Source organism: Oxyura jamaicensis, chromosome 25 (assembly GCF_011077185.1).
Source record: "Oxyura jamaicensis isolate SHBP4307 breed ruddy duck chromosome 25, BPBGC_Ojam_1.0, whole genome shotgun sequence".
Lineage (NCBI taxonomy): Eukaryota > Metazoa > Chordata > Aves > Anseriformes > Anatidae > Oxyura > Oxyura jamaicensis.
In genome coordinates this window covers 197,963-212,413 of record NC_048917.1, presented here as the reverse complement: position 1 = coordinate 212,413, position 14,451 = coordinate 197,963, and the positions used below count along the sequence as shown (strand labels likewise).

At 61.6% G+C, this 14,451-nt stretch overlaps 2 protein-coding genes across 7 annotated transcripts; both read right to left on the bottom strand.

The window, feature by feature from the left end:
• Window positions 1-320: 320 nt before the first annotated feature.
• RFX5 (regulatory factor X5) lies at window positions 321-5,391 on the bottom strand. The gene is made up of 10 exons (XM_035346438.1): window positions 5,243-5,391; window positions 4,564-4,694; window positions 3,914-3,947; window positions 3,406-3,488; window positions 3,120-3,245; window positions 2,822-2,938; window positions 2,286-2,367; window positions 1,782-1,983; window positions 1,483-1,580; window positions 321-1,322 (listed from the first exon to the last, which is right to left on the bottom strand). Exons 2-10 carry the CDS (start codon window positions 4,680-4,682, stop codon window positions 321-323), a joined length of 1,863 nt encoding a protein of 620 aa, XP_035202329.1. The 5' UTR covers window positions 4,683-4,694; window positions 5,243-5,391.
• A 989-nt stretch (window positions 5,392-6,380) lies between these two features.
• On the bottom strand, window positions 6,381-13,461 carry LOC118178185 (methanethiol oxidase-like). Of its 6 annotated transcripts, XM_035346493.1 has the most exons (12): window positions 13,176-13,455; window positions 11,365-11,418; window positions 10,130-10,242; window positions 9,597-9,782; window positions 9,309-9,429; window positions 8,932-9,114; window positions 8,399-8,577; window positions 7,854-7,932; window positions 7,650-7,771; window positions 7,458-7,550; window positions 7,173-7,291; window positions 6,778-7,089 (listed from the first exon to the last, which is right to left on the bottom strand). In XM_035346493.1, the coding sequence occupies exons 1-12, from the start codon at window positions 13,243-13,245 to the stop codon at window positions 6,927-6,929; spliced, it is 1,482 nt and encodes a 493-aa protein (XP_035202384.1). In that variant the 5' UTR covers window positions 13,246-13,455; the 3' UTR covers window positions 6,778-6,926. The 6 variants fall into 6 exon arrangements, with proteins under 6 accessions (XP_035202381.1, XP_035202382.1, XP_035202380.1 ...); XM_035346490.1 differs by having other exon boundaries at window positions 6,381-7,089; window positions 7,173-7,550; window positions 13,176-13,460; XM_035346491.1 differs by having other exon boundaries at window positions 6,381-7,089; window positions 7,650-7,932; window positions 13,176-13,459.
• Between the last annotated feature and the right edge of the window lie 990 nt (window positions 13,462-14,451).

Here is a 14,451-nt window from a genome sequence, read left to right as displayed (position 1 = left end):
GCGGCGGGGCGGAGCCGAGCGCGCCCCCTGGCGGCCCGGCGGCGGCAAGGGGCGGAGCCCAGCTCCGGGAGGGGCGTGGCCCCCGCGTGACCCCGCCCCCTGTCGCGGGGGGGGGATCCGAGGCACGGCCCCGGCGGCTCCCGCCCGCGCCCCCCACCCCCACCCCCGGTGCCGGCGCCTCCGTGCCGCGGCCCCACGCGTGGCTCCCCCCCCGTCCCACGCAGCCCGGTGCCGGTGACAGACGGACAGACGGACGGACAGGCGGCTGTGCACGGCTTTAATGGCGGGGGGAGCCGGGTGGCGGGGCCCGGCCCCGGCCCCTAGCTGTTGGGGGGCGCGCGGAGCTCGGCCCCCTCCGGGGACCCCCCCGGGAGCACGGGGCCGCACCGGGCCGCGTCGGAGGGGGCTGCCCCCGCCCTGTGTCCGTCACCGCGCGGCGGGGGGGGGCCCTCGTCAGCCCCGGGGTCACCCCCGTGGGGACCGGCTTCGCCCGTGCTCGGGGGCGCTCCTTCGTCCTCCTCCTCGGCCTCGTCCAGCCCCTGGCCGCGGGCCCCGGCGGGGCGCTGGGCGCCGCTCCTGCCCTCCTGGATGCCGCTCACCTGAGGCACCGCACCGGCCCCGAGCCGGCCCCCGGCGGCGGCGGCGCCTCCGGGCGAGCCGTCAGCACCGCCGGGCCCCGCGGCCGCCCCTCGGCGAAGTTTCTCCGTCTCCTCCGCGTCCCCTGCGCCCCCCCGCGCCTGCTCCTGCTCCGCCGGGGACCCCGCGGTTCCCTCCTCCGGCCTCTTGCGCGGCCGCCCCCTTCTCCGCTTCTGCGGCGTGGCACCGGCAGCCCCCGGGGGCTCCGGGGGCCGCTTGGCGGCCTTGGGGCGCTGCGAGTCCTGCGGGCTGGGGCCGTCGGGCCCCGCGCTGCGGGGGTTGCCGGGGCTGTCGGTGCCGGGGACGCCCACGCCGGGCAGGAGCATGTTGAGGACGGGCACGGCCGCCTGCTGGCTCAGCAGCCCCGCTGCTCCGTTGGCCCCCGGGGCCAGCCCCAGAGGCAGCGATGGGGACGCCGTGCCCACCGGCAGCGGCAGGGCCACCTTGACGGTGCCCGCCAGGGGGGCGGCCGTGAGCTTGGGGGCCAGCACGGGCGGGGAGGAGCGCACAGCCGTGGCCCCGGGTGCCACCAGTCTCTCCCCGGGCTGGATGCGGGGCAGGAGCAGGGGCAGGCGGGCGACCAGGGCATTCACCTGGGGGCTGCTCGCCGGCCGGGGGGGCTCTGGAAGCTTCTTCTTCTCGGGCCGTGGCGGGACAGAGGCCTTGGGGCTGCTCTCCTTCTTGCTCTGCAAGCAGAAGAGGCGTGAGCCAGAGAGAGGTGGCAGCAGCCTCGTGCAAGCCTGGGCTGCTCCCAAGGTGTCCCCGCTGCATCCTGAGACTGAGCACCCCCTGGCAAGAGGGGCACCCTGGCCTCCTGGCCCTCGACAGGCACCCTCAGGCTCTCACCTGCCCCTGGCTCCTGTCGCTGCTCTCTGAAGCTTCCAGGCCGTTCTTCTTGGCTGCCAGTGGGGACCGACCGTCACGGTGGACCTTCTCTGTGCTCTCTGCGGACGCACAGCAGGGGATGAGGCGGGGACAAGCCCTGATGGAGGGGGGACAACACCCAGCCACTTCTGTGCTCCCCCACACCCATGTGGGAAAACCATCCCCTGGGCCACCCCGCTCCCAAAGCCTCTGCACCCTTCGGGGGTCCCCAGGGGGCTCTGCGGGGTGCCAGGGACTCCCTCCCCCCCTGGCAGACCCACCTGAGACCACCATGGCCATGACCAGGTCAGCCCGGGCTGAGCGCGAGCTGATGATGTGCTGCTGGATGAGGAACTGGGCCACCTCCACGATGTTGTTAAACGAGCGCTTGAGGATCTTCTCGGCCCAGTCGCAGGTCAGGGCGCAGGCCGCCTCCATCACCTCGCTGTTGTAGGACTGCACCAGGTCCGTCAGCTCCGACTGCTGCCGGCAGGACAAGCCGTGAGCCTCCCCGGCCCAGGCCAGGACTCCCCAGGTGCACACAGGGCCTGATCCGGACACCCCAGCAGGTCACAAGCCTGCACGGGCAGGCACGTACCTCGTCTGCCCTTTAGGAGGCTCAGGGGACAGAGCAGAACCTCCTCCCAGCCTGACTCGCCCCACAGCCCATGGGAACGCAGAGGGCACCCCTCTGCCCCTTGCCTTCGTTAGATCTAACGAGCGGGGTTCGCTCCCCTGCCAAAACAGGGCTGGCAAAGCTCGAGCCGAGGCACCCGGGGACTTACAGTCTCCGTAACTTTGAGATCCAGGCTGGGCAGGGGCGGCAGGCTGACCACCGTCTTCCTCCGGATCCCGCTGTAGCAGTACGTTTGGCAAGGTTAAGGGCTGTCAGCCACACAACACAGCCGCGAGAGGCGACGGGTTACAACTCGGAGGGATGCGGCTGCAGGGCTCACGCCATCGCCGCCTGGGACTGCCGAAAGGGTCTGGGCTTGTCTGTGGCTCAGGGCAGCGTCCGGCCCCGCACCAACCCGGGCTGCTGCCCTGCTCCGTGCGCAAGCCCCGGGCGGCTCCGAGTCCAGCGGGGTGCACGGAAGGGACGTGGCAGCTCCAAGCTGCCCTCGGGTAACCAAGCTGAAACTTCAGGAGCTGAAAAACCAGGAACCAGGCCCTCTCAGAAGCTACAGAACACCATCTTGTGCACGGACTCATAAATGGGAGTAACGCGAGACCAAGCAGCTCTTTCCACCAGTTCGACTGCTGCTGTCACGGGGACCGGCTCCCAGGGCCTCCCTGGCCAGCAGGGCACATGGAAGGATATTTTGATTGTCCTCGGCCTCCCAGCCTTCTGGCTTTGATGTTTGGGAAGATCTCCCGGATGATCTTCCCAAAATTGGCGGTGCTCAGAGGGCGGCAGCAGAGGTTATCGCAGTATTGCCTACGGGAGAGGCAGAGACAGAGCTGCAAGGGTAACGTCACCGAGCTCTCGCTGCTCTCCCGACACATCCACTCCTCCCCTGCTCAGCGCTGGGCAGGGCTGATCCCAAACACACCCAGGCACCCGCTGCCCTCTGAACCCCCCGTGGGGCTCCTTGCGCCAGGCCCGTCCCCGCGCTCACTTGTAGGCATCGTAGACGTCCTGCTTGGGCAGGCAGGTGTCTGTGTGCTCCTCCAGGTGGTTCCGGATCCAGTTGCACGCGTGCATGTACTCGGCCGTGCTCAGCGAGCTCAGGTCCAGGCTACTGCTACTCCCAGGGGAAGGGGAGATGAATGCTGAATTAGTGGAAAAGCAGCAGAAGCCGGCCAGGAGAAGGCAGAGCTGCGGCCACCTCCCACCGTCATCCCGCCAGCCCCTGCTCTCCCAGCCAAGCTCCGAACACAGCCCCAGCTCACTCCAGCACCCACCTTTTCTCCCCTAGGCTGGGCCCGGACGGCAGCTGGAGGTAGAGGTAGAGTTTGTCGTTGTCTGAAAACTTCTGGACATCTTGCTACGGTCAGAGGGTCCGCAGGGAGGGGAACAGGGACCGAAGACAAAGAGAAGTTTAGGATCCGAAATAAGGACCAGCTGGTGCAGGCAGTGCTCTCGTTCCCCTTCCTGGCAGTAACTCGTGGGGCATTTAAAGCCAAGGATCTGGTGAGGGCGGAGGCAGCCTGCCCACAAGGCAGTGGGATGAATGAACTCAGGGGACTGGAAGGGGTCAACCCACGCTGGGTGGGGAGCAGGGGTGCTCCCAGGCAGTGCGCTCGGGGGGCTCTCAGTGCCGCTCCCTGCAGTCAGATCCCGACCCAAGGGGATGGAGGATCTGGCAGAACCCAGGGTCCAGCCCAGCCAGATGAGGGGTGGGAGCCCACCAGAGAAGGGGGCGCACAGCCTTCCCCCACCCTCAGTGCCACATCCCACAGAGGCACTCACCAGGATGGAGTCCACTTTGTTCTGCACGGATTTGCTGCACGGGAGAGAGACAGAAGGCGTTAGGGCACGGCAGGACGGCACCACAGAGCCCCAGCCCCTTCCTCAACCTGCCTGCTCCCACCCAGCTCTTCCGCACGGCTCCCGAGCAGGACGGCCTCAGCCCCAGGCCCTTCCTGGCACCCACACCTGGGTCAGGGCGATGCCCGGGTGGGCACACTGCTGTACCGAGAGCCGAAAGCTGCCTGTGCACCATGCTCCGGGACCCCCTGAGCACCCAGAGCCCCACCAGACCCTCAGCACCTGCCTGTAGGTGCCGCGTGCCCTACCCTGGCACTGGGGAGGGCAGGGTGGGCATAAACCCACGGCCCGTGCGCTCCTAGCATACCAATCTGTGCCACCGTGCAATTCCACGTTGGTTTTTCCACCCGAACCAGGATAAAACACGGCCAGCAGCGCAGCACGGGGACCGAGCAGCGTGCGCCTGGGGCCGTGCCGCCTGCGGCGCTACGCAGGGAGCTGCACGGCACCGCACCGCTCGTCCCTCCGGTCCCTGGGGCTGCCAATTAATCAACTTGATTAAATGGCAGCGCAGCTGGAAGGGTTGGACTAACGGGAAGAGCTGCCCGGGTACAGGCAAGCGTGGCCCTTACGAGATGGTGCTCCGCAGCTTCTGCAGCAGCGTGCCGGGCTCCGTGGTGCTGCCCCGGGAGCCGCTGGGCGAGGAACTTCCCTTCCTGGCAGCTTGGGCGCTCGGCTCTTCGTCAGCCATGGCATCAGGCTCCTGGCGGGGGGGGGGGGAACCAGAAACTCAGACTCACAAGGGAAGGAAGCCCCTTGAGAACCACGCGTCCCCCCGGCACCCTCGGACCCCCCGTCCTGGTCTGAAGCTGCTGGGCCCTGTCTGGGCAAGGGCCCTGGCGGGGGCTGCAGGGGGGCTGCAGGGGCAGCGGCTGGCACCAACCCCCCCCCCCGTCCTGGCAGGGGACAGGGATGCCCGGGGGACACGAGGAGTCCCCTTTGCCCCACAGGTCCCCAAGGGTGGGGGACACCAGGGGACGGGGACACGGGGACTGGGGACAGCTGGGGACGGGGACATGGGGACAGGGACAGGGAGCGACAGGGGCCAGGAGGAGGGCAGCACCCTGGGTAAGGGGACACCAGGAAGGGCAGGTCCCCGGGGTCAGGGGACCCCAGGGGCCAGGGACACGGGGACCGGGCGCACCGGGGGACCCCTGGCGGGCAGCACCCCGGGGCCAGGGGACACGGGGAGGGCAGGTCCCCGGGCACAGGGACACCGGGGGGCAGCGCCCGCCCCCATCCCCCACCCACCTTGGGGCTGCTCCGGCCGGGCCCGCTCCGCTCCGCTCCCGGGGCCGCCCCCGCCACGTGCCGCGACCCCGCGCGCAACAGGAACCGAAAGTGCTGCGCCCCGCCGGGCCGCGCCCGCGGCGCCCGCCGGCCGCTTTTTTCTGATTGGCTGCGGCTCCGCAGGTCTGCCCGGATACTGCGCCCGCTTATAATGCGATTGGTCGTTCCGGTTTTCCTACCCGGATACAAGGGGGACCGGTCTCCTGAGTGGCAGCGCGAGGTGAAGTCTGCCTAGTAACAGGCTCCTGATTGGTGGCGCTGGGGGAGGAAGCACGAGGGTAAACGAGTTTGGGCGCGTGCAGTACGCGCGCTGTGGGTGCGCGCGTGCAGGTGGGGCGTGTGCGTGCACCGTGTGTGTGCAGTGCGCGTGCATGCGGGGTGCGTGCAGGTAGTGCGCGTGCACGCACTGTGTTTGTGCATGCAGGTGGTGCGGGTGCGTGCACGGTGTGCATGCAGGTGGTGCGCGTGCACGCACTGTGGGCAGCGTGCACAGTGCCTGTGTACATGCAACGGATGCACGTGTGCACCGAGCCCCTGTGTGCACCGTGTACGTAGTGCGAGTTTGCAACGTGTGTGCCCTGCGTTGGCAGGGCGCTGGGTGCAGCGTGCACACAACGCCTATGTGTGAGCAGTGCATGCAGCACGTGTACGCACAGCAGCAGCTGTGCAAGCTGTGCACGCTGCCGAGGGGGGTTCTGCTCCCTTCCCTCGTCATCAACCCCCTGGCTGGGCAAGGACCATCCTCCACGCTGCGTACAGCAGCACAGGAAAATTCTGGAAATTTACTGTTTTGGCAAATTCTCTTTCCCTCCTGGCTGTCCTGCAGCAGGCGAGCTGCTGGGCTCCGGGCGAAAGCCCTCGCATGGCTTCACCTCTCCAGTCCCCGAGGAGCAACAGGAGACACCCTGCAGCCTGTGGCTCCGGGCACATGAGCAGGGTGCAACTTCTGGGGAGAAAAAAACACTTTCAACGCTGAGCTGGGCTGCACAACGGGCGTGTTGGAAAAATCACCCCTGTTAGGAAAGGTTACCCATGGAGCATCTCTGACTCCCTCACACTCCTGAAAACTGAATTAAAGCGATGAGAGGTGAGGTGAGCCGCGGTGCAGAGACGCCTGTTTTATTTCAGCAGTGCCCAGCCATGGGGCACTTAGGGGATGACCACTTCATCCTCTCCTGTGCCCTGGGAATTTGGGCACTGAGGCGGTCTTGGGGCAGCAGCGCAGCGTGCAAGTGCCCATTGTGCTCCAGGAATGGGCTGCTGGGGCTGGGGCAGGATGCAGGATTTGGGATGCAGGATGCAAGACACGGGATGCGGGATGCGGGGTGCAGGGTGCGGGAAGCTACATGCAAGATAGGGGGTGCAGGATGTCAGATGTGGGGTGTGAGATGCAGGATAGGGGATGTGGGATGCAGGGTGCAGGTTGTGAGATGTGAGGTGCAGGATGCGGGATTCCGGTGGCGCTGGCAGGGAGGAGGGCTTCTGGACAAGGACAGCAGCGGGATCTCCAGCTTTGCCATCCCATTGTGCCCTAAGTGTCGAAGGCACTGCGGGAGGTCAGGCCACTGGCAAAGCCGAGATTTGGGGAGAGCATCCATGAGAAGGGAAGGAAGTGGAGGGTGGCCGCACGCCAGCCCTGGGGCTGCTAAACCCAGATGTCGGAGGTGCAGTCCCCGCCAGGGTAGCGGATCTCGTGCGCCAGGCAGGGCCCGCCCGGCTCCTTCCCGAAATCCACCAGGAAGTTCTGGTTGACGGTCAGGCCACCCTTCTCTGTGTCCACATCGAGCTGCAGCATGACAGAGCCATCCCTGTGGAGGGGTGGGAGCGGGGTCAGGGGGGATTCTTGCCTCCCCCATCCCCGTGGCTGCTGAAATTCACCAAATTCCCCCACCTGATGAGCTGCGGGTAGAACTGCCGGTCCCAGGCGCTGTAGAGGGACGTGGTGACGTACAGCCGCTTCCCATCCAGGCTGAGCTGGATCATCTGGGGCCCCCCCGACACCCTCTTGCCCTGCAGCAGGTGGAGGGGAGGACGAGGTGAGCAGGGGACGCCTCCACCTGCATCGGGCTGGGCCGGAGGAGCAGAAGCACTGGGACCTGCTCCCTGGGCTTGCCCCTGCTGCCCCGCGTGCCTGGAGGCTGAGGGCGGAGATGGGACGGCGCAAAGCTGAGCTCACCTGGATGACAAAGGGATCCGGCTGGCTCTGCAGCTCCTCGTCCCCACACACGGCCACGGTCCCTCCCTTGGCGATGCTGCCACCCACAAAGACCTGCGAGAGAGCGGAGCTCGGGGTGGCCGAGACGGGGAAGCGGGGCTGGTCCCACCCCGAGATGGGGCAGAAGTAGCGGGCACGCCGGTGCTGCCTTACCTGTCCCACCAGCCTGGGCCTGCGGGTGTCGGAGATGTCGTACTGGCGGACGTCTCCGTGCAGCCAGTTGCTGAAGTAGAGGAACCTGTCGTCCAGCGAGATGAGGATGTCGGTGATGAAGCCTTGGGAAGGGGACGGCAGAGTTGCACACCTGTGGCAGCCCGGGGCAGGCGGCTGCACCGCGGCTCACGGGGACACACTCACCTGGCATGTCCGGGAGCAGCCACCCCTCCACCTTCTTGCTGGGGACTTGGATCACCTTCTCGGCCGCCCAGTCTCCTCGCTGCGGGACAGAGCGTGGCCCCCGAAGGCTCAGTGCGCAGGGCAGAGGCAGGATAAGGCCCGACCGGGGGCGGATGCCACCTGCACATCCACCACCTCCCATCTCTGGGGCTGCTTTGTGGGCTGCAGGAAACCTCATCTCGGGCTCTGTGGAGCCACTGCGAGGATGGGCTCTGCGGCATGAGGAAGGGTTTTGGGGGCCAAAAACCTGTCTGACCTTCCAGCTGGATTAACTGGTCGGGTGGCAGAGGTTCTCCTCACCCGCTTTGTTTTTACACACAACAGACACCAAGAAGGAACATTGCTCGAGCTGTTGTAAATCCACAACAAAGGTATAAATAAACCTCCTCTGAATTAAATCACCTCACCATAAACTACTGCCAGTCAGAACAGGTCCTCCGGTGAGATTATCCCCATAGGCCAGCACCCCCTTCCCGCCGCCCTGTGCTCTCCCAGGGGAGCGGTACCTCGGTCCTGTAGAAGCGGTGGATGGCGCTGCTGATGGTGCACCCCACGAACCCCTCCGCGGCGTCGGGGTTGTGCAGGAAGCGGATCTCCAGGGGCGCCGCGTCCTCGCCCACGTCAATGGCCTGGACGTAGGTGTGGGTGGTCCAGTCCCACACGTTGAGGCGGCGTCCGTAGCACCCTGCGAGGGGGCAGAGGGGGTCAGAGGGGACGCGGTGAGGCGCAGGGCCTCCAGCGGAGGTGCCACGGCCCCAGGGGGGCTCAGCCCTCCCTCAGTGCAGAGGCGGCCCCGTGGGCTCTGCACCAGCAGCAATGCTCGCTTTTGGGGCTCTCTCTTTTTTGAGGCTTTTTAAAATCTGTGTGACCTCTGGGAACTGGTGTGAAATCAGTTTTGCGAGCAAACTGCTTGGATCATTTTGTGCAGGTCTGTTAGGTGGTCGGTGCTCACTCACAACAGAAGAGGGTTGAAATGGGGCTTCATTGCAGCCCTGCTCAGCATCTCCCTCCTGGAGTGCCTAAGCAGATGTTTCCTCACCTTTCTTCAGGTCATTTGGGTCAAACCCATATCCCAGGCATTTCGGGACTCCCCATTCCGTGCTGATCAAGACATTATGGCGCGGCTGGTACCAGAAGTCATAACCCATCGGGGGGCTCTTGTCCCCCTTCTCCCAGTTCCCCTTGATCTCAAACGTTTCTCCATCCAGCAGAATAAAGCCACCTGAAGCAAAAACAAACATGCACTGGTGGTGAGGAAATCACCCAGATTACCCCTTGGAGTGCTGTAAGGCAAACAGAAAGAGGCAGATCAAGGCGTCGCAGACCAGCCTGGTAGAGGCTCCAGGACAGCGCTGGATGCTAGCACTGCTCCTCCTATCCCGGCACCCTCTCCTGGGGCACTGGCAAGACCCATACCTTTCCCATTGCCAGCCGGGTCTCCCAGGGTGCTGATCATGATTTCACCGCTGCCCAGGCAGTGGGAGGTGTGGGGATAGCCCAGGTTACACTTCCAGAAGACGTCCTCTGAGTTGACAACCTGCGGGAGTTCACAGGCTCCGTGACCTCCCCTGTGCGGGCGAGACGGGTGCCTGCTGCACAGGGCTGCAGGGGGCTGGTGTGACCACGGACGGGTGGGAGCTGCCCCACTGTCCTGCCGCAGACGCTGAGCAGGTGAGCCAGCACATGGCACCACCTCCAGAGTACCTTAAAAAGCCTGGGAGCTCGTGGGTCAGTTCCTACATCTACCACATAGATGCGGGAGGAGATCAGGCTGGGGAGGATCAGGCGGTTCCTCTTCTTGGTGGTGTCCCCGAAGCAGCTGCTGCAGGTGTTCCAGCCGGAGTGGTGCAGCTCGTCCCCCACGTTGGGCATAGGCAGGCGGTGGATCACCTGCAAAGGGCCATTCCTGCTCACACCAGGATGCAGGACACTTCTGGATCAGACCCGGGAGCTCAGAGCATTGCAGACTGCAATGGATGGGGTCAGGGTACCTCAGGCAAGCCTAACTCTGCAGCGGGGGTGTGCTGGTGCACAAGGGAGCCCAAGGATGGCGCATGAAGGGAGGTTTTCCTGAGCTTTCCCCAGGAAGGCTCAGAGTCTTAGGAAGAGCTGGGTAGGCACCAGCCTTCAGTACTGGACCCGCAGCTTTGGAGAATGTGAGGGAGGGCATGCACTGAGCTGTTCCCCTTGGCTGGTGTGCTGCCACCAGCTCAGCACTGAGATGAGGCGCTTAGTACCTGGCAATAGTTTGGAGATTCAGGATTGACATCCACAGTGGCCAGAAAGTCAGGTTTGTTCCTGCCGGTGTTCCTGTAGATGCAGGGCACGTATAATATCTCCTCCCGGGGCCCTTTCAAGACAGAAATGTTGCACGAGCATCAGCAGGAACCACTGGGCAGAATGAACACCCTGCAGGAGTCCCTGGCTGGATCGGGCTGCCCTGTGGGGCAGTGGGATCTCTGCATCCCTGCTCGGACATGCAGACCCCAGCAGTCACACAAAACAAACCATACTGTGTCTCATCTCCATCACAGCAGAAGCCTTGAAAATACATGAGAAGCACAAAGCTAAAATGCTTGCTGTGCTGAAGCCAAGGGCACAATTCCCCGTGCCTTGATGGAGGCTCAAAGGTGCCGCCAAGCAGGTCTGCTGGCTCCCAGGCACAGTGTGACGAGCATGGTGCTGTGATGGCTGCACCCAGGGACTTGCTTGCTTTGTTCAAAGATGTTTCAGGGACAGGAATCACAGACCTGGATCAAGTTCCAGAGCTGTCTAAGGTTTCAAAGATGTGCTTGCTAAGCACTGGAGAGGAGGATTAAGGGAGGGATAGCAATAGATGATGCTTTCATCGGTCCCTTCACATGACAGCACTAGTGTTTTGGCACTGCAAACAGAAGTCAAAGTGCCTGAACAAGCAGCCTGTTAGCCTGTGAGGCTGGTTTTCATTTCAGGAGGCTCTGTCCCGTCAGAATGCCAGCCATCAGGAGCAGAGCCTGGTGCCGTGTTCCTGAGGGTGCCTGGAAAAAAAAAAAAAAAAAAAAAAAAAAAAAAAAGGAGGGAGCCCCCTTCCTCCCCAGCCTTCTCTGCTCTCTGGAGATCCAAGAGCATTGAGCTCCCAGCAGTGGTGTCATGGGCCTATATGGTGTGGTTGCCTCTGAGAAAACTAAATCACATTTGGTTTTGAACAGTGAAGCCACGGGTGACTTTGATGCAAGTTATGACCCATCCCAAGCCACTATGAAGCCTAAGAAGTTTTGTTCTGAGACCAAGCTGTCATTATGCAATTGGAGTTTGGCCCCGGGACAGGCCAGATGCAAAACTTTCACTTCTTTGCTTCCCCAGCGCTTGCTGGGGAGCCTCTTTGGCAGATGGAGTTAATGGATAACGCCTTTTTGAAAGCATTGTTCTAATCTCCACCTAAATCACAGACAGCACAGAGCTCTTCCCTGAGATCCCTGGATTTTGGACTTGCCTTTCATCGCATCCAGAGGAGAGGCGAAGCCAGGGCCACACGCTCCACACCTTTCTGAATTGAGAACAGAAACAAACAGCAATTAGATCACTGAATCATAGCATGGTTTGGGTTGGAAGGGACCTTAAAGATCATCTAATATTCCCCCCTCCCACCATGGGCAGGGACACCTCCCCCAAACCAGGCTGCCCAAAGCCCCATTCAGCCGGGCCTTGCCCCCCCCCAGGGATGGGACACCCACAGCCTCTCTGGGCAACCTGTTCCAGTGCCTCACCACCCTTGGAGTAAAGAATTTCTTCCTGATACCTGACCCAAAACTGCCCTCTTCTGCTTCAAGCTGTTACCCCGATCCCCCCACTGCACCCCCTGACAAAGAGTCTCTCCCCAGCTTTCCTGTAGCCCCCTTTAGGGACTGGCAGGCTGCCCCAAGGTCTCCCCAGAGCCCTCTCCAGGCTCAACACCCCCAGCTCCCTCAGCCTGCCTCCATAGGAGAGGTGCTCCAGCCCTTTGACCATCCCCATGGCCTCCTCTGGACTGGCCCTAGTAGGTCCCTGTCCTTCTGGTGCTGGGGCCCCAGAGCTGAACGCAGTACTCTAGGTGACAGCGAGGCATTTTAAACCCCTTTCTGCAAAGGAAAGGCTGCACACATTCCTGCTCTGATGAGTGCTCAGCCCCACTGGCCTTTCAAAACAAACAGCCCTCGCAGCCACAGGAGGGCAGGGGATGGTCAGGGGAGGCAGATTCTCCCTGGCCTCTACCGCTGAGGTCTCAGACGATGAAGACAGGCATCCAGGGTGAACCAGGACGCCAGCATGCATCCAGATGACTCCCAGAAAGGTCTGGGTCTCTGGAAAGCCAAAAAGGTTAGCGATCCAAATCCAGTGCAGAAAGGTACGGGGCTCAAAGCTGCATCTCTCCACTCTGCCTCCCTCTGCAGTGCCTTGCCCGGGGTGTGAGTGCTGAGCCTTCCCACACGAAGCCCCTGCTCCCACAGCATTCAGGGCTGGAGACATCAGCCTCCACACCAGCCCCAGCCCCGTTCTGCTGTTGGTCTCTGGGTGCTTCGAACCCATCCAGCCTCACCCTCCAACAGACTTCAAAACCACCAAGGAAAGCGTCCTTAGTGCAGGGGGGTGAGAGCTTTGTAAGAAACAACCACCACCTCCAAAAGGATCCCTTTTCCCCATTTATGATGGCAAGCCTGAGGAGAGGGAGGAAACCTGCAGCTAGATTCTACTACTCAGCTTTGCTGACTCAGTTTCTTGTTTGTTTTTTAAGGTTTTCTCCTGCAGTCCCTGAGGACATCATGTTCTGCAGAGAGCACTGGACACAGCGTGCGGGTCCCTGCTCCTACCTGAAGCACTGTGGAATCACCATGCTGCCTTTCTTCCCCCTTCCCCTCATATTAGCCCTGCAGAAAAAGCCCCATTAAACCAAACTTTGCATTGAGGACTCCCTGTCATGGTATGGCTGCTTGTAACAAGCACAATGTGTTGCAGGTGAATATAATGGGAATAAATGAAATAAAAATAGAAGGCGTTTAATCATCAGTCTGCCTAAACACTTTCTGGCACTTTTAGTAACTTGAAAAAAGAAACACTCTCCTGGCAGAGAAGACGCCCCACTCATCCCCACACGTCTTTTTACTTTATGCTTTCTGGGTGTCACAGTAATAAACCCTCAAGACCCATCTCAGGATAAGTTTTGGAGGCTCCAGAGCTGAGCCCACAGCCAGTAGGCAGCCAGCCACCAAACAGCCCCAAGCCTGCTCCTCTTGAGAGCAAGCTGCAGCCAAGCGAGAGATCTCTTACCGGTGCTGGAGGCCGTGCTAGAGGATTTCACCTGCTGGTGAGAAGCAGAAGGAGGTGATCCTGCCTGCATGCTGCCTAGTAGGAGCCAGTCGAGTGAGGAGATGCAGCTCTGCAGGGTTCAAATATATAGGGAGTGGGATGGGGAGCAGCATGGTGTGAAAAGGACACCAAGGGGAGGATCCACATGCCCCGGGGTGTGGGAGGTACTGGGGCAGCCTTCAGCGTCTTACAGCGCTGGGATCATGCAGGGAAGCTATTTCAGAGCTACCAGAATCTCCTCCCTTCCCACGGGGGAAGAGGACATTGCTGTGGCTGCACTCTGTAGTACATACGTTCTTGTGAAATTCAAAACAAGGACTTTTAGCCACGGAGAGAAAGCAGGCAGCTCCTCTCCTCTGATTCTCTGCTAGAAGCACTGTCCTGAGTTTCCCCATGGGGTGCCCCTCATGAGAGATGGGCAAGTGCTTGCATTTCTAACCACAGAAATAATTTTATGAGGTTGCAGATGTTAATCACTAGCAACAATGAAAAATGAGGACTGGGTTTCTTTTAAATGCAGGATGAATGTTTACTGTGGGATGTTAATTTGCAGGCTGGAAGGAGGGCAGGAGCAATATAACAGTTTTCCCCATGACACATCTAACTTAGTCAGTGTCTGCTTCTGCTTCTGGCTGCAGAGCTGGGTGGCCGCGGGCTCGCTCTCACGGGCAGTGCAGCAGGCACTCAGCCTTTACAGACACATCTTTACCAGCAAGTTACTGCCCTGTCCCCACCAGTGCTCACCCCAGGTGCAGACCCATAAAATCAGCAAGCTCTAACACTAATGCCCTCTCTCGTGGGAGGCTGCTGGCCCACAGCTCCTGAAGATTGGCACCAAAAGGTGATCCAGTGATTCTGTAGAAATGATTTCCCAAATGTCAACCTTATCATTAATCACTGCTGAAAACATTATAGAAAGGTTCAATGAAGTAAGATACGTGAAGATCTAGATGATGCAAAGAACAATTTTATTTGTGTTTAAAGCAGAACACAAGAGCAAACCAGTGTCAGGAACCAGGCACCTCTTTTTAGATTAAAGCACTACATGCTCCTTTGGCTGTAATACATTACTAACCCAAGCACGCCACAAGCAAGCCTCAAGTGTTCTCCCACCAGGGAAAGACTGTCCAGGAATGACCTGGATGAGGAACAGCAACTTGGACTAGAGAGAAGAGAGTCTAGGTGATGGTGTCTAGGCCAAGATGTCAGAGGTGGAATCTCCGCAAGGGAAGCGGAT

Bases quoted from the DNA above. Each gene is read 5' to 3' on its own strand.
- RFX5 (XM_035346438.1), bottom strand. From the start codon at position 4,682: ATGGCTGACGAAGAGCCGAGCGCCCAAGCTGCCAGGAAGGGAAGTTCC. The intron at 1,984-2,285 runs GTAAGTCCCCGG...TCCTGCCGGCAG, and splicing joins ATCTCAAAGTTACGGAGACT to CAGTCGGAGCTGACGGACCT. The intron at 1,581-1,781 runs GTGGGTCTGCCA...GTGCGTCCGCAG, and splicing joins CATGGCCATGGTGGTCTCAG to AGAGCACAGAGAAGGTCCAC.
- LOC118178185 (XM_035346488.1), bottom strand. From the start codon at position 13,245: ATGCAGGCAGGATCACCTCCTTCTGCTTCTCACCAGCAGGTGAAATCC. The intron at 9,783-10,129 runs GTACTAAGCGCC...GGCCCTTTGCAG, and splicing joins AATCTCCAAACTATTGCCAG to GTGATCCACCGCCTGCCTAT. The intron at 9,115-9,308 runs GTATGGGTCTTG...TTTTTGCTTCAG, and splicing joins CCCGGCTGGCAATGGGAAAG to GTGGCTTTATTCTGCTGGAT.